Raw genomic sequence first — 21,980 nt, forward strand, 5'->3', positions numbered from 1 at the left:
ATGTAATGTGTAAAAAAGCATAAATTAATCTCTCACACTCACACCCCTCAAATACAATTACCGCACATTTTTCACATATACACACAGCCACTAAGACACTCTCCTGATACAACATATGCCACATATACTCTTGTCCACGCACCCTCAATCACTGTGATTCATTCTCTGTGACATCCCTCACACACCGCAAGCATATCACACACACAATTATTGTGACAGCTCTAATCTTCAAGCACTGTTATATACTGTTTTTCATACAGTCATGGTCACCATCTGTACTCTTAAAACAGGATATTTACCCTCCTACAAACTGAATTAAGATGACAACAGCTCTATTTTTCACACACGCCTTCGCATACTGTATTTTTTATCCACACAATCCCTGACCATCCCTGACATATACAATTATGGTCACACACTGTCTACCATCTTCTTCCCACTCCCACACTCTTTGTCACACACACTCACTCGCACACGCACACGCGTGCACACACCCACTCACAGTCAAGGGATTGCAGGGGCACATCTGAGGGGGTCTGAGCCCTCCGTCAGCCCCCGAATCTCAGCCCAGGCCAGCGCGGCCCCGCCCCGCCCCGCCCCCTCATGCATATGCAGCACCTCAGCTTGGCGGCCCGGCCCCCAGACGGCCATTTGTAGCTGCGCTGGAGGCTGCGTTCGGCAGGCGCTGCGAAGACGTGTGCAGGAGTGCGCCCCCCGGACGCTGCAGCCCCTCGCCGCTGCGGTCACCTCGCTTCTCCGCGCCTCGGTTGGGACCCGGCCAGCCCGGGCGCCGCGCTGCCGCCCGGACCGGCACTCCAGCAGCTCCCGGCGCCCGGGACCCCCGCCCGGCCGCTCGCCCGCAGCCCGCCGGCCGCACAAGTCCCCGGAGCCGGGCCTAGGGCGGGCGGCGGCTCGGCGTGGCCGGGCTGGGCTCGGCGGCGTCCCCATGGCCGCGGCCGGCTGGCGGGACGGCTCTGGCCAAGAGAAGTACCGGCTCGTGGTGGTCGGTGGGGGCGGCGTGGGCAAGTCGGCGCTCACCATCCAGTTCATCCAGGTGCCTGGAGCGGGCCTTCCCCGGGGCGCCGGGGCGGCGGCGGGCGGGGGCTCGCGCTACCTGTGGCGGGGCGGCCGCGGGGACCCCGCCCCGGAGGTGCCGCGCGGGCCGGGGGTGGGCGGGAGGCGGGCGGGGGGCTCCGGCCGGCTCTGCCCTACTGCCCTGAGGTCGGGGCGCCCCGCTCCTGCCTGCTGGGCGCCCAGCTCGGCGTCCCGGGAGTCGGGCTTCTCAGGAATGTGTCCGGGAGGGCGGAGCTGGCGGGGTGGGAAGCGCATATCCACCTTCTCGCTGCGGCCGCGGCCCGAGCCCTTCGGGAGAGGCAGCGCTGCCGCGCCGGGCTTCCTGCCCCGAGGCTGGGGCGTAGGGCGTGGGGCTGGATCCCCGCGCGCTGGGTTTCCAGCCGCCCCGGCCGCCTCCTGCACCGTGGGTGCAATCCCGGTGGCAACTTGGCCGCGGCTCCGCGTGATCTCCGGGCTTCTCCGCGCACGCCGAGCCGGAGCTGCCCTCTTCAAGCAGTGTTTCTCTTTGTGTGTGTTTGTGCTTTTCTTTTAAGTAATCTCTTAGGTAATACGTCCGGGTGGGAGTGTGTGATAATGCCCCAGGGAAATGGTGGCCTCGAGGAAGTTAAGAATGTTTTCCGATAGGGGTGAGACCATTTCCTAGGTATTCCTGGTGCCTTCCTGCCTCTCGCTGTGCCAAGGTGAAGTTTGGGGTGGGCCAGGCTGGGAGATGACCGGTCGAGTCGTGCGTTCTGTGTCCGTTCCAACCACTCTCTCCCCCACCCCCAATCCTCTCTGGTAGCTGGAGGCGGAAAGTCGGGTTGTAAAGGAAAGGGCGGTGGAATTCTTGATTCTTAGGATTTGCTCTTGGTAGGAGGTTTGAGTGATCTTTTTGGGGACTATTAAAAGAGAGAAGCCCAGCTATCTCTCTGCTTTTATCAACCTACAAGGTGTGGCATATGCTGGGAGAGAATGAAGGTATCGCGTTATAACAGGTAACAAAGATACTCTCAGTGTATCAAGAGTATTGTTTAAGATGCTTTGGTGAAATATTTTTGTTTGACCCATTTGTTATCAGTTGGCATACTTGAATAGCGTATTTCGTTTCACTTGTTTCTAGTGACATTAAGATACCGAGTACTGTAACATAAATGTGATTGTTACCTTTCACATTGACTAAATGAGCAATAATTGCTGTTACACTATTTCGAAGTATTAAAAACTGCTGCTAAACCCTTTGTATCCAGGAAGAGATGTTTATGTAGTGAGCATTTACAGTATGCTCATTAGTGGGTTAAAAAAAAAAATCACACTAAGAAGTGAGATGGGCAACTTGGCCTTTCAGTTTAGCTGCAGAATCAGAGATGCCGTCATGTTGCTATTTCTCATAGGGCCAAGAGATACTTTAAGTAACTGATGGCAAAGCAAAACAATTTATAGCCAAGTCTTTCTTTGGGAACTGTAGTTAGGGGGAGGTGGGAGGTTGGTGAGGAGTGAGAGAATAATCCTGGGTTCCAGTATTAATAAATAGTATTCAAAAAAAATAGTGTTACCTAAAAGATTTAAACCACAAATATTTCTTTAGTGTTTTGGGGGAGGGACCATCGAAATGTATTTGAATCTGTAAGTTAATTATTTAGTTAAGGTATTGGAACATTTTGTTTTTGGAAATAGTATTAGAAACCATTAAGATAACCGTAATTTGTCTGCTTAATGATTTTCTAGAATTCATTTGTTAAAGAAACATCTTTATGAATAGTGTTGTGTCTAGGTACTCTAGATTTAAAAGAAGTAAAAGAGACGTGTGTGCATGAGAGATGTGTATTTATACATAGAGAAAAAGTGTGAGCTTTGAGTCATACAGACTTGAGTGTTAGATCTTGCTGTGTTATTTATTTACTGGGAGAACATTGCGAAAATATTATTTAGCTTCTCTGAACCTCAATTTTCTTTTCAGTAAAATGGGTCTGATCGCACAGTCTTCATAATCCTTTAAATTATGGGAACATCCTTAGCATTGTGTCTAGTATGTAGTATGTGCTCCATTAATGATGGCTATTATAAGCTTATGTGTACACTTCTGTTAACATGTTTAAATGCAAAGGGAATTCAGAATCGAGGAAAAGTCAGTTTGGGAAGGATTGATGAGAGTACTGTGTAGACGTGATGGCGGGAAGAGAGGACATGTCTTACCTGAGTATGGGGGGGTGGGGGAGTCATATGCTAGCTTGGAGAGAGGAAGCAGGCAAGGAGGGGAGTGGGATAGGCCCGTGACCTGGGGCCAGTGAAAGGGAGGAACATGGCCTCTGACTTTGAGGCGGCTTTCTGGAGAGGTAGGAGCCAGACCTGGATCGAGTCTCATCTCTACCACTTGCTGCCTGTGTAATCTTAGGTAAATTACTTAACTTCTCGGTACCTTAGTTTTTCCTGTCTGTGAACTGGGGACATACAAAGTACCACATACAGTTGTGAAAATTAAATGAGTTAACATATGTTCAGGGCCTAGAACAGTGTCTGGTACATAGTAAGGCTACAAACATTATTACTATTGTTGTTACTATATTAATCTTAGCTTATGGAGCTAAGGTGACTATCATCTACATTTAATAGAGCTGCTGTTTATTGTCTGACTCCTGGGAAATTAAAATTCATTCTGTTACGATTGTCTCGCAGTAGTAATTGGAAGGAGAGGAGACTGCAGAAGGATAGTAACCTTAATGAGTGGAAGCCAGTTCTCTCTGTAGGAGATCAGGATGGTACAAATCGGTTTTATTTATTTTGTAAGACTCCTGGGATACGACACATTTTACAGAGTTCAGTATGTATTTTTCTATTATGTAATCTTGAGTAGAAAAAATATAATGAACAAATTTGGGAGTGGAGAACTTGAAAAAACAACTTTGCCTTTAACCCTGACTTTCCATAACCTTAAATTTACTTGTTGCCTTTTATGCATATGAAGAGCTACAAAATTAGGAAATTAAGGCTATAATTACTTAATTGAGATGGCTTTTTCTCTTTAAAAATGAATGTAACACATCATAAAACATCCATGATTAAAAATGTAAAATATTATTAAGAGTATATGTGTGTGCATGACCTCCTCGTTTCTGTTCATAGTATTTTGAAAGACGTCTTAAGTTTTGTTGGTGAATGCAGCCCCTAAACGATGAGTGGATTCTATCGTTAGGAAATGATCTTAACATTGTACAAAGTGATATGGAAAGAGCGTTGACTATCTGGGTTCTAGGTCTCCCTACTCAGGTGATGCTGGGGAATCTTTTAATTGTTGGTAATCTCTTAAGGGCTTAATTTCCTCCGTAAAATGTTGGGTTTGGGTGAACAAATCACTGCACCTTTGAAATTCTAGGTTCTTTCTTACTCAGTTAACAAACTAGGTATGTGTCTTAGGTCAAGTTTCTTAAGTTCTCAGAGCTTCAGTTTCCTGTATGAAAAGGGAGACTAATATTAGTACCTTTAGGGTTTCTGGAGTAAATAAAATAAATTATCCAAATCATTCAGCACAGTGCCATCTAAGAATAAGTAAAATAATAAATTTGCTGCTTTTACTTCTGTATCTTGTTCCTCCAAAACTAAATATGTAATTTATTCATTTTTTCTTGACATGTAATCTGATCTGTTTTAAGTCTTCAGCCCCTTTTCCCCTCAGCCTCATACTCCTCTCCTCACTTCTGTGTGATATTTAGGTAATGAATGTTGATCCCATTTTGAGTTGGGGAAACTTCATCGGTTGAGCGTTGATTTTTGGAAATAATGGAATAACCATTGGGGTTTCTGGCAACTCTGAGAAAAGACCATACGTGTTTTACAGAATTAAGGAGAGGAATTTCCCAGCCTCTGTTCTTCATTTAGCATCCTGACTTATTATTCAGCAGTTTGTCAGATTTTGAGCTATGTAGGGGGTAGCTGATTTCTCAATTATTGAGTTTTAGTCAGTCTTACAACCTGTTAGCCTGGAGCTGACTCAGACATTGTTTTTTACCTAATTTGCGTTTTGGTGAATGTTTTTCCATTGCCTTTTCCTGGGGCAGAGATCCTAGAAGAGATTTGAAAGCACATGCATTTGTGTTAAAGTTAGTTGATCTTTGTGTGAAGTTTGTGAGTTTAGATTCCTGAATTTCTCTTCTGTGGCTACATCTTGAACATGTGCCCTGCATTAGAAATCACTTAAAATAAATTTCATCTGTGAATTTGAAACTATACTGTAGACTTATTTTTAGTGTGCAAATTACTGTTTTATATTTTCAGAGTAATTTACAAATGAATTCTTAGCATTGAAAAATAAGGTACCCCTCCTAGTGATGGTACATACTAGAGATTTCCTCATTTTGGTAGGAGTTGAAATGGTTCTTGTAATGATTTTTTTTTTCCCTAATCTTTTGGGCGCACTGCGTGTCATATGGGATCTTAGTTCCCCGACCAGGGATTGAACCCACGCCCCCTGCGTTGGCAGGGCGGAGTCTTAACCACTGGACCACCAGGGAAGTCTCAAGGAGCTGAAGTGGTTCTGATGACTCAGACATTGTAATTCCTAGATACAAATGTTAGGCACTCAAGAACACTTTCTTTTAGAGGATGATTGCTTTTGTCAGAGGAGAAATTCTAACCTAGGGTTTCTTAAAACTCATTCTTATTCATTTTTAACCTTTGTGTGTGTGTGTGTGTGTGTGTGTGTGTGTGTGTGTGTGTCTTGGGATGCGGAAGTTGCAGGAGTTTAGTGGGGATACTTCTGTTGAGTAGATTAAGAATTCTGCTTTCCCTTGGTATAATACCATTTGAAGGCAAAGTGATGACAGGCAGCTACCTACTGGGATGGGATTTTTAATTCATCTGTATTGCTGAAATGTCAAGGGTCACTCCTAAGCTTTGAAATGAAACTAGTCTGTTTAATTCAGTGAGGAAAGTAAATTGCTAACTTGAAAATGGGGGAGGAGTGCAGAAATAGACTTTCTTAAAGCTGTATTATTTTAAAAAATTTTAAAGTTTCCTTTTTCAAATTAAAATTGATCTCATAAAATAGAAACAGATTTTGTGATGCTGCATGAACGTTTATTACTTTTTTTTTTTTGCCCCTTTTGGTGAGGCAAAATGGAAGTGTCTTTAGGGTATTAGTTCCTTGCTGAAAAGTGATAATGAGTAAAAGACTCTGCTTGTAAACAATGTAAAGTTAATTGTCATTGAATCTTCTTGAAAGGCCTTGATCTTGAATTACTTTGGGTAGAGCCATGAAGTCTGAGTTTGGGATTGACACTTAGTTTAAAGTGATGTCCTTGGTAGCCATTTGATTTATTTCTATTTCGCAAAGAAAAATGTCTTTCAGGCCTTTATGAAATAGACAAAGATTATATATATACATATATATATATATATATATATTTTTTTTTTTTTTTTTTTTTTTTTTGCGGTAGGCGGGCCTCTCACTGTTGTGGCCTCTCCCCCTGCAGAGCACAGGCTCCGGACGCGCAGGCCCAGCAGCCATGGCTCACGGGCCCAGCCGCTCTGCGGCATGTGGGATCTTCCCAGACCGGGGCACGAACCCGTGTCCCCTGCATCGGCAGGCGGACCCCCAACCACTGCGCCACCAGGGAAGCCCTACATATATATTTTTATTTATTTACTGTGTGGTTCTGAAAGAAGAGAAAGAAGTTGACTAAAATTGTGCTACTGGAGCTATATTGGACTTGAGTTCCTTCTAAATTATATTTTAGATGTAGCATTTTATAAGAGCAATGTGATAAACCAGTTGTTTATTGGTTACATAACATTAAATAACATTAAATCATAGTTTAATTAAAAATATTATAGCTACAGAATTGTTTGTTTGTATATATTAGTAGTTTAATATTGCCAGCCAATTTATCTTGTCACCTCACATGATGGTGTTTTTTCCTAGGAGAAAGAATTTATATACAAGTTAGTAAACGTTCAGTACTGAAAGTACGGATATACATGCCAACATGATATCTGATGTTGCTTTTTAAAAAAAACTTTACCCAGATTTCCCACATGCTACCATTTTACTGTATTTGTTTTATTCCTCCCCCCCATGTATATGCACTGTTTTTTTCTGAATCATCTGAGTGTAAGTTGAAGACAATGCTGCCTTATTTTTAAATACTTCCATGTATATTTCCTAAACACAAGGATACTTGCTTACGTAAACATAGTGTATAACCAAAATCAGAAATTAATATTGATATATTACTAATGTAATATGCAGAACTGTTTCAGATTTTGCCAATTGTCCCAATAATGCCCTTTATAGCAAAAGAAAATCTCAGATTATGCAGTGCACTTTGTTTCCATGTCTTCTTTAATTTGGAACAGTTCTTTAGTCTTCGTGTTTTATGACATTGACATCTTTGAGTACAAGTTAGTTATTTGTAGAGTTCCCTCAATTTGAGTTTGTTTCTTCATGGTTAGATTCATTTTGGGGGCAGGAATAGCACAGAAATGATGTGTTCTTCTCAGTGCATTATATCAGGAGACATAAAGTGGATGTTGATTTGACTACATAGGTGCTTACCTTTTGACTCAGTAATCCCAGATCTAGGAATTTACCCTGAAAATGTACTTCCAACAGTATGAAAATACATGTGCATGAGGTCACAGCATTAGAAACAGCCTACAGGAGAGAGAGAAGTTGAATAGAATATGGTACATTCACCCAGTGGAGCATTCTGCAGCTATAAAAAGAATAAGAACCATGTCTGTGAACTGATGGGAAATGCATTCCAGGATAAATTGTTCAGTGAAGAATACAAAGTGCAAAAGTATCTACTGTATTAGTGATGTACTACTTTTAGTGTAAGAAAGAAGAGGAAATGAGAAAATAGGACTGTATTTACTCACTGGGGCAAAAACAGCACGGAATGGATGAATTTGAGATTAAAGAGATTATTGGTTAGCTATGGGGATGGGTAGGGATAAGGAGAAAGCAATAGAGGGAATAGGGTTAGTGACTCTTCTGAGGATACTTTTCTGACTTGTGGAACCATGTTTAATGTTTCACATACTCAGTGTATAAACAGCAAGCACCAATAAAATCAAAAGGTGGAATACAAACAAAACAAATGAACTGAACTTTATATCGGATGACTAACGCAACCACACTGAAGGAGGGAGAGGAAAAAAACTAATGTAAGTAACTTTTTTTTTTTTTTTTTTTTGCGGTACGCGGGCCCCTCACTGCCGCGGCCTCTCCCGTTGCGGAGCGCAGGCTCAGCGGCCATGGCCCACGGGCCCAGCCGCTCCGCGGCATGCGGGATCCCCCCGGACCGGGGCACGAACCCACGTCCCCCTCATCGGCAGGCGGACCCCCAACCACTGCACCACCAGGGAAGCCCTGTAAGTAACTTTTGAACCCGGTATTTGGGCTATGTCCTCAGGATAAAGACAAAAAGAATTTGAAATAAACACTGAACTCTGGTTAATAGGCTTTCCGCCCCCCTTCATCACAGAGGCATGGGTTTGCAATTCTGAAACAATTTTCTATACTAGGATTAAGTAAGTTAGTAAATGTATTGTGGAAAATGGGAGCCAAGTTCCTCACTATTGGAGAAGGGAGTTATAATTGTGGAAAGGGTGAAGGCTAGGAAGAACTCTTTTTTTTTTTTTTTTTTTTTTGCGGTACGCGGGCCTCTCACTGCTGTGGCCTCTCCCATTGCGGAGCACAGGCTCCGGACGCGCAGGCCCAGCGGCCATGGCTCACGGGCCCAGCTGCTCCGCGGCATGTGGGATCCTCCTGGACCGGGGCACGAACCCGTGTCCCCCCCATCCGCAGGCGGACTCTCAACCACTGCGCCACCAGGGAAGCCCAGGAAGAACTCTTGATGCTTGGTTGGAATTGAGGATACTGGCATGAACTCATGGTTTAAAAAATATAAAGATAGATACAGAAATAGGTGTATGTGGATACTCATAAACACATCTATACATCTTTTTTCCAGCTCTGTCTGATGAGAGTGCATAGAAACAGTGACACCCTATTAGCAGTGAGAACACCCAGTGCTGGATCTTGGTTTCTAAATACCATTCTTTACTAAAAGGAGCCCTGGAGAAACGACTGATCCCCGGGCTGGGGCAAGGAAAAAATAGAAGATGAGCTTGGAGCATCTTATAGTGCCAGAAAGTAAAGAGCTGCTCAGAAAACAAAATGATGGTGACATGTCAAAGAGACACAGCCAGCCTGGAAGAACTCCCATTGGCTAACTCTGGGACAGTATCATCATCAAAATAAATAATGATAGTAATTGATTATTGCCCATAAATAATGTAAGAATCTAAGAATCCATAAGGATAAATAAATGAAGGAGGAAGGGAAGTTCTTCCTTAATGTAGAATTCTGACTAATAAACATAGAGGAAATGGTAGAGTTAGAAAATCACCATTTGGCAGTAAACAACTGATTTAAGTAAGAATCATAAATGGATGTTAAAAGTAGTATGTAAAAGTTTGAGAGTAGCTGATTATTAACATAATCTCAAAGTATCTGCCCATAAGGTATTGTTATCGAATTGGGAGTGCATAGTCTTAACCACTGGACCACCAGGGAAGTCCCAAATATCCTTATTTAAAGCAACCAGAAGTGTGTGTGACTGCAGTGTTTTTAAGAGATTGTTTTTTGTCTTTTGCATTTGATTTTGTTATTATAATTGTAATAGTAAATACACTCAGTGGTATTAACCCCTTTCTCATTAGGAGCTGTTGCTTTTATTTGCCATTTCTTTCATTCTAACTGGTTTCAGTGCTTACAAGCAGTCCTCATGAGCAGCTAGTTTTTACTTTGAATTGTTATTTAGAGAATACTTTCGAGTACTTTTTTAGTCTAAGATTAAAATTTTACTTTTGCATGATACATGATGACTTGGCTGAGTATAAAATTATTGGATCCCAAGACTTTTGTATTACAGCAGTTGGAGGTACTGCTTTATTTATCTTCCATGTCTTTGCCTTTATCTAACTGGCCTCAAGTTTCTATTCTGCAGGAATAACTAGTTTTCTATTTGTATGCTTGTAGCCTTCTCTTATCACTGGAAATGGAAACATTTATCAGAATATGACTAGAAGTTTTTCTCTGATCACCAGTTTTCTCTGAGAAATGATGAAACACTCTCAGGCCTGGGAAGGTTTTCTTCTTCATTTTTGAAGTCATTTTCCCAATTATCTTCTGAAATACCTATTTGTGCATTGATTCTTTGAAATCATTGTTCTGTATTTTCTTAAGTTAATCAGTGAGAAGGCTAAGATAGACTCCATTCAAGAATTTGTCAAATTCGCCTTCTGTATCACTGATGAAATTTTCTGGATGTCAAATCAAATTACTCTCTTAAACAGATTTAATGCCCTTGATATCTCAGTCTAATATTAATCAGTGGTGATGTCCTCTCATCTTTTCTTAAGGCCACAAAACTGGTATTTTCTAAAGCTTGGTACTGCTTAAGGAAACAACTCCAGCCAGGGAAGGGTTTTTTCTTGAGTGGCAGAATGTAGGTTTTTTTTTTTTTTTTTTTTTTGCGGTACGCAGGCCTCTCACTGTTGTGGCCTGTCCAGTTGCGGAGCACAGGCCCCGGACGCGCAGGCTCAGCGGCCATGGCTCACGGGCCCAGCCGCTCTGCAGCATGTGGCATCTTCCCGGACCGGGGCACGAACCCGTGTCCCCTGCATCGGCAGGCGGACTCTCAACCCACTGCGCCACCAGGGAAGCCCCAGAATGTAGTTTTTAAATTTATCCTCTTACGTTGAGTTGATCTTAGCCATTCTTGGTGCTGGAAATAAAGAACTGCCCATCCCTCAGAATTCCTGCAGGACACTGAGATTCCCGTTTTTTTTTTTGATGCTGATGGGCAAGTTGATACTAGGGAGCTTTGATATTTGGAGTATCAACAAATATGAAATTCTATGAAATCTGTTAAGACATTCAGCCAAATTTATGTTTTGGGTTTGTTTGTTTTTTTTGGCTGAGCGGTATAATTTTGGAGAATTAGAGGTGGTTAAAAGGGATAGTTTTCAAGTTTATTAATACTTCAAATCTAAGCTTTCTGAATTGAGGCAAGTAGAAGAGGCTAGGGAAGATAGTGGAGGGAGAGTGTGTGTGTGAAGCTGTAAAATGCAGATCAATGCAAAGATTTTTCTTGTTGTAGGTATAGAAATTAGAAGGGCCCAGAATCAAAAGTTGGAGTCCTTTCTTTAGCGCGCGCACGTGTGTGTGTGTGTGTGTGTGTGTGTGTGTGTGTGTGTGTGTGTGTGTGTGTAATCTGAAGTATGCTTATTTTATGCTGTACTTTACAATTTCATATATAAACTTTGTTGTGCTTTCTCCTTTGTTTAAAAAATGGGATTGATTGCCATTTATTTCTCACAGTAGTGCTTTAAGTAACTTATCTGCTATAATTTATATTTTAAAGGTATTTGAAAGGATTTCTAGTAAGAGGTTTTCTAGAATGTTTCTTACATTACCATCATCACAAAGTCTGTAGTATCCTTAATGACTTTTGTAAAAGCATTGTAAAACTGATTTTGCATTATTTCTTTTGTTATGAAATCTTGTACTTTTTATTAATTCTTAGATAATTTTAATTTCAGTTTGGATATTCCCTTAATTTTTTATTTATTTTTTTGGCGGTACGCGGGCCTCTCACTGTGGTGGCCTCTCCTGTTGCGGAGCACAGGCTCCAGACGCGCAGGCTCAGCGACCATGGCCCACGGGCCCAGCTGCCCCGCGGCATGTGGGATCCTCCCGGACTGGGGCACGAACCCACATCCCCTGCATTGGCAGGTGGACTCTCAACCACTGCGCCACCAGGGAAGCCCTATTCCCTTAATTTTTACATGATTTAAATTTGAGGAAGGATTGAGTGGCTGTCTTTGTAGATTTCTAGCTTTGTTGGGCTATGGTCAAAGAATGTGACCTGTAAATCCCCTGTTTTGGAACATTAAGAATTTTTAATGGCCAAACATACCATTGATTTTTGTAAATACTCCAAGAGCATGAGAAAAGAATGAGTATATATTTGTAGCTTATAAGGTGCAAAGTTTTACATAAATATGTTAAAATGGAATTTGTTGATTGTATTATTCAAATCCTCTGTATCCTTTTTTCTTGTGTATTTTTAATCTGTGAAGCTCTGAAATTTTTATTAAATTTGTTTTAATTTTTTCCTTGCATTTCTAATTTTGCTGTGTTTTGATGTTGTATTATTTGGTATATAAAATGTTATGATGATTACATCTTTCTTACGATTAAATAGTACCAGTCTTGTGCAGAATTTTACTTTGAATTTCAACCTGTGATATTAATGTTGCCCTTTTTATTTTTTGTTTGTATGCATTTATTTCATTTATATTTTACTTTTTTTTTTTTGGTCATTTTATGGTAAGCTTTTGTAAATAATACGTAATGTGGTCTTTAAAAATCAAACCTGAGAGTCTTTGTCTTTTAGCGGTAGAATTCACCCCGTTCACATTTATTGTATAATATGATTATATAGTTGTGAAATAATCTAGATAAACTTGCTTTGATCCTTTTTACTCTTTTTATATTTTATATTCTTTGCTTTTAACCTTTGTTTTTGCAGACTTAATTTTGTTTTTGTTGCTTTATTTCCCCTGCATTGAGAGTAAAAAAATAAGAGATTATTTTAAAAGTAGAGGTTGTGTCTGAGAAACTTATTCCTTGTGGTTGCCTTTGTCATAGTCATAAGTAGTCTGTGAAATTAAACTCCACAGCTGCCATGTTTTTGTTTTTTAAAAAGATGTCCTAGACCTGGAAAAACTCATACTGCTTATCTGAGAACAGGCAGTTTGATGTAGTGTAAAGAATCCTTCTTGTGAGTTAAGATATTTCTCTAGATCTTGATTTAGCCACTATATGACTGTGGCTTTGGATAAGATAACCATTCTGTGTTTGATTCACTTTGGCACTATTTTAAACTCTTAAACAGTAGAATGTTTACAAGTAAAACAAGTATTTTAATAGAGAATTTTTATAGGCTTGGAATTTTTGCCTGAATGTCTGCTCCTTGGTTATAGTTGTTTGTACATTTTATTCTTCATATTTAGATTTTGAGTGTCATAGACCAGGAATACTTTTGTTACATAGAAGTAAGCATATAGCAAAATATTTATTAGTATTTATTAATTGCTAGTATTGGGTCTTGAACAGGGCATAATAAATAATTGGAAAAAAGAGGTCTTAGGAAACATGAGTTGTATCTATTATGGTTCCATAGCTGCTGGTCCCTGAAGAGGATGTAGAACTAAACTGTTTTTGATTTTGGATTTCAGAGTTTCACTGTAATTAAAAGATTGTTTATATGTGACATATGCACATTTGAATCTTGAGTTTTAGCAGTTGATCCACAGCATTCAGTTTTATTCAAAATAATCTTTTTTTTTTTTTTTTTTTTGCGTTACATGGGCCTCTCACTGTTGTGGCCTCTCCCGTTGTGGAGCACAGGCTCCGGACGCGCAGGCTCAACGGCCATGGCTCACGGGCCCAGCCGCTCCGCAGCAGGTGGGATCTTCCCAGACCAGGGCATGAACCCGTGTCCCCTGCATCGGCAGGCAGACTCTCAACCACTGCGCCACCAGGGAAGCCCCAAAATAATCTTTGGAGAAGATTGTCCTATTTTAATTTCTCTCTGGAAATTCTGATTCAGGAAATGTAAAACAGCTTGAGAGTAAGGTCTTAAAGATTTATTACTTTTGTCTTGTTTCCTGGTGGGTTTTCTCTTGATGCCTTGGTTAAATGATGACATGTGGTTGAGATTACAACAGTCAGCAATTTGTTAGCTGAAAGGAAAAGAACAGTAAGCAAGTAGTTGAGTCAAACTGCAAAGGAAGATTTGTGATGGATATAACATTTAAGTTTCAAAAATCTTGTGGAAAAGATATGTAAATACTAAATTTGTAATTTTGTCTCTTTTGCCTCTGAACTTAAGATATATCAATTAAATAAGGTAGGGAAATTCGCCTTATGTATGTATATGCATGTGCGCAAGTGCACACTGGTGTGTATCTTGCTTAAAATGAGAAAGGAGTGAATTTAAGTGAGAGAAAGGTTCATTGTTTTTGGAATCAAAAAATGGAGATAAAATATAAAACAAAGGTGTAGGTCTGTGATAATTTAATGACTTGCAGATGTTTAAATGAATAATAATAGTACCTTAATTGAGTACTACATGAATTTATTATTTTCAGATATTGCCATGGTCCATGCTAACAAGTTGGTTTGAATTAGCTTCTTTTTAATTGTTAAGTTACTTAATGTTAAAAATTTCTTATAACCATTGCAGTGTTTTATGGTAAACATAAATCAAAAGTGCAAAGTTGAAAGTTAAGAATGGAGTAGAAATTGGTGAGCTTGCATGTTAGTAATTCATACTTCATCAAATGTTGGGTTTTGGGATTATTTCCTTACCATCATGAAGTCTGGTAGGTTCTATGGTCATAATTTTAGCAGGTGGTAAAATAGTATGGAAAACGTTGTCTTCTGTTACAGTGTGATTCTCAATTTTTAATTTTACATTTTAAAGACACAGACTGATGTTTATTTTTTTTCCTTCCTCAAATTGCAAATTATGTATTTAGATTTCTTTATAGCAGATAGTTTAAGGAAGGAGCCATTGGCTGAGCTGATTAGTCAAATGAAGTTGTCTGACATGGGTTACTTTAGTTTGTGGTTTTAGATGAGAACAGTACATGGTGCACAGCTGTTGCTCCAACAGCTTTGTTCCAGCTGTCTTACTGGCCTGTCACAAAATACCCCACATTCCTTTTTTTTTTTAATGGAAACCCTTGTAATATTCTATACTTTATTACTTAAAATGGATCCTGCCAATTACTTTAATGACTTTTCTTCACTTTTATGCCTATCAGTAGCTATTTATTTAGAATGATGCTAAAATGGATTATGAGTAACAGATTTAAACTTTGTCACCTTTGTAATTTTTTGTTGTGAATTAAAGTTGGAGATGTAAAATATTTATACAAGTTGTGTTAAACATTGAAAAAGGCACCACACTTAAATAATGTCCCCAAACAAGTAGTTGCATCTGGATGATGAGACTGGCATCTTCTAATTTCTTTTTTTAACCTTGTGTTTGTATTAATAAGCTTCAATAGAATTATAAGATGAAAAGCCGTGATTTTGTGTTTATAAAGTTTGTACAGAACCTATATAGGTAGACTTCAGTTTATGTTTTTTTGAGCAGGTGGTTGTACTTCAATTCATTTTACTGTCTTACACAGTAACTGAATTATAATACTAAGGGCTTCAAGTTTTGTTTTGTTTTTTAATAAGGAGCAAGGACCTATGAAGAGTAGTTTGAATCAGTAATGACTAATATATATTGAACATTTTCTCTGTTAGATACCATGCTAAAAGCTTTACAAACATTGCCTTAATCTTTACAATCTATTGTTTCTTTTTTGCAGACATGGAAACTGAGGCTCAGAAGTTAAATAAATTGCTCAAGATCCCACAGTAATGACTGAGATGGGACTTGAAGCCATATTTTCTTGATTACAAAGCACCTAAGGGGACTATGCTCTATTACATTGCCCAAATAAAACATGTTTTATTAAGTGAGTTACCTTAATAATGAAGTCTTTGCTGAAGTTTTTCTTTGATTAGGTTCATGAAGCACTTTCCATTTAGTTGAAATTAGGAAACCTGGGATTGAATAGGCAGTGAAGGGTCGTTTATAGTATCTATTGGCCTCCCTCTCTGCTCCCTCCTGCCTGTCTGTGATCAGTCTCCTGTTACTCCTGCACATGCTGTTTTGGCTACTGCTCTCCCCTGACCTGGCAACCCCCAGACACCTGCCCCACACCTATCTGAAATTCCTGCTCTCACATAGTGCATTATGACTGGAGAAACACAGTCTGACCACAGTTAGTCACAATCTGTGTGAAGTGTACATCCATGACTCTTGCTGTGTCCTTTACCAAGTAGGCCCTTTTAATCTAATTCTTGGTCATCTTTCTAGATGTGACTCAGGGTTCATCTGAGCCTTTCCTGAGGGAATATCCAGATTGGATGAGGTGCCCCTCCCATGTGCTTCCATAGTATCCTGTGCATTTTTTTCCTGAACCTTTTCAGAGTAAGTTGTGGAAGTAATGCCCCGTTAGTGTTTGTTTCCTGAAGAACAAAAAAGAGAGTCTTTTATGTAACCTTTGTACAGTTATCAAAATCAGGATATTATCTAACTTACATTATTCAAACTTCAACAACTGTTCCAATAATGTCCTTTATAATGAAAGAAAAAAAATGTTTTTTGCCCAGGGTCCAATCCAGGATTGCATGTTGTGCTTATTTTTCATGTCTTTTAGTCTTAAAAGTTATCTGTAAAATATCCCACAATTTGGGTTGTCTTGTGTTTTCTTATCATTATTAGAATCAAATTGTGTAGTTTTGGCATAAATATCACAAAAGAAAAGTCTTTCTCCAGTACATCATATTTAGGAGGCAACATTTCTCCATAACTTTTGATGTGAAATCTGATCCCTTAGTTAATTGCTGAAAAATTACTACTGTTCCCTTTGTAATTAACATCTTATGGGTAGAGATCCTGAGGCCAGATTAATAACTAGTTATTTTTGAGCTTTTGGGGTTGTGTCTCTTACTCTTTTTTTTTTTTTTTTGCGGTACTCGGGCCTCTCACTGTTGTGGCCTCTCCCGTTGCGGAGCATAGGCTCTGGATGCGCAGGCTCAGCGGCCGCCCTGTGGCATGTGGGATCTTCCCAGACCGGGGCACGAACCCGTGTCCCCTGCATTGGCAGGCGGACTCTCAACCACTGCACCACCAGGGAGGCCCTCTTACTCTTTCTTGAATGCCCCTCCTTTCTCCCTTCCTCATTTCCTTCTTCATTTCTTATTTAAACGTGCTATCTCCAATTTGTGTTTTGTGACAAGAGTTTTTTTTTTAATGCTCTCAAAGAACGCTGTGTCATACTCATATTTTCTTTAGGGGCAAAAGCCCCCAGTTACTACATTTTCTTTATTCTTTAAAAGAATCTACACGTTTTTGGCCTTGATTTTTTTTCATCTGTAAAATGAAGTGGCTGAAACAGATTATATCTAAGATCCTTTCAGATTCTAAAGCACATAAGTTTATGAGTTTTAAAAAATTAGATTGTTACATCCTGTTTGACCTTTTCCACCCTAAGTTTTCTAAAAAATTGTTTTCCTACTTCTTTCTGTATAATATATAAATGTCTCATTGCTTTGGATTGTAATCGACCTGTTCCTACTTTGGGGCCATGATATTCTTCACACCTAGATAATGTCTCTTGCCAGACTGAAAGACAAAGTGGTATTCTTCTTTTTTTGGTGGGGTGAGGGTGGGAGTGGGGGACTCATTCCCATAACAGTCAATAAATAAATTTGTCATTCCTTGGAGTTTTCTAAATTCCTAAAAACAAAAGAGAAGAAAAAACCAGTTCGGTACAATAGTGTTTATTACCTTTAAAAATATGATTTATGTATAATTCCTTTTAGAGGGTTTTACAGAGTTTCTAATCATTATATCATGATTTCTAAAGAAGTGAGAATCTTGATTCATTGTGGAATTTAGAACAAATTATTTAGTTGTAGAAGTTACTGTGCTATAAACAGACTGAAAGAATCGAGCGTTATTTCAACATTGTTAGTAATTTTAAGTTCTGTAGTAAAAGTATTAGGTTATTTAGTGAATTATTAAAAATTAATTGGCCACACTTTAACTTTAAAAAATAATTCTTCCTTAAGAATTTTGCCATAACTAGCATTTACCTTTTGTGATGTTTTACATTTATGTAATATTTGTTTTCAGAGGACTTTTATGTACATGATTTCCTTTTATACCAGCATCAACCCTTTATGATTGGAAGGCGGCATGACGTTGTCATGGTCATCATTATTTCCATTCTGTAGTTGAGGAAATGGAGGCTTGGGAAGAAGTGATTTGCTCAAGGTCATATAGCAGGTAAACAGTGAAGTTGGGATTTAAGTTGGTTTTCCTGACTCCTAAAATACAGTGGTCTTTCTACAGACCTAGGAATGTTGAGTTGGAACAAAAATGCCAACACTTTCTAGAGGGGAACTGAAAAGAGTGATACATACTCATTTAATGAATGGAATTCTGTTACGTGACTGTTACCAATATGAATCTTGGAGGAGCACTGAATAGCGGAGGGGTGGAGAGAGGGAAGAGTAAGTGAGGTTTCAATCAGAAGCACACTTGATGACTTGATATGTCTGCTAAAACTGCTGATGATGGCACCGATGAAAGCTAGTGTGGGGCCCAAGCTGTGTAATGGCATCCTCTCTCTAACATGTAGCTTCACAAGACTGAGGTATCTGTTTTACAAGTATCACTGTTGTATAAATGCATGAAAATGGCAAACATCAAATTTAGGTATTTATTACCTGTTGGGGTGGGGAAGGAGAGGAGAGGGGAATATGATTGTGGAGGGACATATAAGGGTCTACAGTCATATTGCTAATGTTTTATTTCCTAAGTTGGGAGGTAGGTATAAATAGTCTTAATATTTTTTCTTCATAACATTTTCTGAGATTTTATAGTTAATTAAGAACAAGAATGTGCTCTAAATTGACTTAACTATGTAGTCAAATGGAAACTTTGAGCCTTTCATTTGGTGTTCAAGGTATCATGACTTGGTTGACAAGGCACAAGTGTGTTCTTTAGGGGTTTTCCTTCAGGGTGGGAAACTATTTTCTTCCCTGTCTATTCAAACAACAAATAAGACTTTGAGTGCGATTCTAATTACATTAAAAAGTTGATAATTGAGTTTGTGAGTAAAACTTTTGTATGAATGTGTGTGTATAAGTGTATTTGTTGTGATTTGCTTTTAAAACTACTATACCCAGTTTCTGAAGATTTCTCCAAAGCATAATATCTGATTTCATCATGGTGGTTACAGGAACTGATGATTCATTTTGCCTTAAATTTCCTGTATGAAGAACTGATACCTTTACCTTTTCCCAGAATAAAATTCTTAGACTATTAGTAGATATAAAAAATGAATGCTCACATAATGTGGTTTTAGATAGGTGTGGGTAAGGATTAAAAGAAAATCTAGAGTATTATATACTAGACCTGTGCTGTGTGCTATACTGTTAAACATTTTTGCTTATGAAATTCACTCATTTACAAAATGGATAATTCCTGGACTATTACCAAAAATTGATAATTTTGGGGGGATAGGATTATCTATTTATTTAAAAATATGCTACCCATTTGATGGCCTTGTGAATGAAAAGGAATCATATTTCCAAGATTGGGTGATTATAGGATTAGAAAAAATGCTGTTGGTGGTTGTTCATATGAAAGCTTTTTATTTGCCTTTATTTGGGTACTTCTGCATTTTGGAGAGGTAAGATGGGAGAGAAAAGGAATTCTGTGTTCTTCAGTGTGAAAGTATGTACGGTTAGATGTTGGTAATTCCCTCAATAAAGAAATGGATTGAAACTGTGATTAAAGGGCATCTTTAGATTTAAAGATTATAATGTGTGCTTAAGAGGAAGTGGGTGAGGTAGAGTGGGTAAGAGGTAGAAGGTTGGGGAAGGTGGAGTAAATGCTCTTGTTCTTGAGCTTAGAGGTTTGAATGATCTCCTTTGGGGGGGTTACCTACAAATTAACTCATGATGTAAGTTGCAGGGGTCTCTTGGTGATTTTGGATGGATTCTGAATGTCATGGAAGGACTGGACTCTTGTGGTATTGATTTTTGGAAACTTGAAGAAGTGTTTTGCTTTTAGCATGGTTTAATTTTATAGGTTTTCTTCTTTTGGTGTCTTCTCATAAGGAGAGCCATTCTTCCCATTCCAGTAGCAAGTGGGAGCTGTGATCCATTAAGACTTTAGTAATAGACAGAATTTGGAAAATGTTCTACATATGGGGGTTCTTTGACCTTTTTTTGGTACAAAGGACTCTTGAGATTCTGGTGAAGCCTCTGGACTCCTCAGAATACTGTTTTTTAAAATGTATACCACAGGGCTTCCCTGGTGGCGCAGTGGTTGAGAGTCCGCCTGCCGATGCAGGGGACACAGGTTCATGCCCCGGTCCTGGAAGATCCCACATGCCGCGGAGCGGCTGGGCCTGTGGGCCATGGCTGCTGAGCCTGCGCGTCCGGAGCCTGTGCTCCGCGGGGGGAGAGGCCACAACAGTGAGAGGCCCGAGTACGGAAAAAAAAAAAAAAAAAAAAATGTATACCACATAGGTTTATAAAAGAAACCAGTCATATTTAAATACAGTTATCAAAATATTAAAAACAGAAGTCTTTTTTAACACATGTTGAGTGTAAATGCTATTCTGATTTATCTGCAACAGCTGTTACATGAAATACCTGTGATTTCTATTGGTGACAGTCACAGGTACTGCTACAGTGGTTTATTGAAGGAAATGCTAAATTTCTGGTTAGAGGTTAGTGAAAAAAAATTTTCCCCATCCACGTTTTTGAAGTTTTAATCCCAAGAAACTCTTTTTAATGCAGAATGAATGAATGAATGAATGAATAAATAAATACAGTAAGGATTTGGATCCAGATGACTGTTGGATTGAGTCTCGTTCACCACTTACTGGTATCTGCATACTTTCTCAACTCTGAGCCTTTATATCCTCATCAGTATAATGGAGATGGTAATAGTACTTATGGGAACACCTACAAAACTAAAATCCTACAAGTACTGTTACCATTTCCATCTACCATCACAGTCGACTGGTATTGTCATTCTACCAGTTTGAGTGAAGTATAAAAACCTTACCTCCCTTTATGTCCCTTTACTCTCCCCTGTTTATAATATACTTAAAAAAAATTTCTTCTGCATACGTATAGAACTGCATCAGACCATATATAATTTTTGCTTCAACTTTCAGGAATACTTTAGAAAACTCAAGAGAAGGAAAACCTGTTGCATTTATCCATATTTTTGCTAACTGTTCTTCCTTCTTGAGGTTCCTTTTTTTATTGTTTCTTTTCTGTTTAGAGAACTTCTTTAGTCATCCTTTAAGAGTAAGTCTGCTGGTGACAGATTCTTTTATACTTATTTTATGTTTTTTCCATAAGACAGTATTTTTTCTGGGTGTAGGATTCTGGATTGATAATTCAGCACTTGAAAAATTGTGCCACTTCTGGTCTTCATGTTTTCTGATGAGGTATCTGCTGTCATTCTGTTTTTCCCCTATAGATAGGTGTTTTTCTCTGACTGCCTTCAAGATTTTTTCTTTGTTTTTAGTTTTTAGAAGTTTAATTATGATGTGTCTTGGTGTGGATTTCTTCAGGTTTTTTACCTTTTCACGGTTTGCTCATCTTCCTGAATGTGTAGCTTTATGTCTTGCCAAATTTGGGAATTTTTCAGCTATTATTTCTTCAAGTACTTTTTAAGCCTTACTCTCTTTGTCCTCTCCTTCTTGTATGCTGATAATATGAATGTTTAATCTTTTGTTACAGTCTCACAGGACCTTGAGGCATCATTCTTTTTTTTTTTTTTTTCAGCCTATTTCTCCCTGTTTTTCAGATTAGGTAGCTTCTACCTACTGTCTTCCAGTCCATTGATTATTTCTTTTCTTCCATTCTGTTTATTTTGGTTATTCTGTTTTTCAGTTTTAAGTTCCCATTTGGTCCTTTATAACATATTTGTTTGCTAACTCTTTGATTTCTTTGCTGAGACTTCTTTTTTTTTCCCCCATTTAATTCAAGCATGCTTGTAATTGTTGAAACATTTTTGTCCAGACTGCTTTAATGTCTTTGTCAGATGATTTTAACATCTCTGTCATCTTGATGTGGGTGTCTGTTGATTGCACTTTTATCATTCAGTTTGAGATCTTCCTGGTTCTTGGATTTTTTTCTTTCTTTTTTTTTTTAAAAAATATTTATTTATTTATTTATTTGGCAGTGTTGGGTC

The 21,980-nt window shown here is 39.1% G+C and overlaps 1 protein-coding gene across 3 annotated transcripts in view; it reads left to right on the top strand.

Annotated features, from left to right (window-relative positions):
• The first annotated feature begins 940 nt into the window (after window positions 1-940).
• Window positions 941-21,980, top strand: part of RRAS2 (RAS related 2) — a 72,214-nt gene continuing 51,174 nt past the window's right edge. The window contains exon 1 of one of the 3 annotated variants that reach the window (XM_081240256.1): window positions 941-1,054. In XM_081240256.1, the coding sequence (XP_081096382.1) occupies window positions 947-1,054 (108 nt within the window). In that variant the 5' untranslated portion in view covers window positions 941-946. Of the gene's footprint in view, window positions 1,055-1,564; window positions 1,582-17,957; window positions 18,042-21,980 lie in introns of those variants that run through there. The other 2 variants (XM_081240258.1, XM_081240257.1) reach the window with 2 other exon arrangements.

The sequence above is a fragment of the Mesoplodon bidens genome (assembly GCF_964165515.1).
Source record: "Mesoplodon bidens genome assembly, chromosome: 7".
Classification (NCBI taxonomy): Eukaryota; Metazoa; Chordata; class Mammalia; order Artiodactyla; family Ziphiidae; genus Mesoplodon; species Mesoplodon bidens.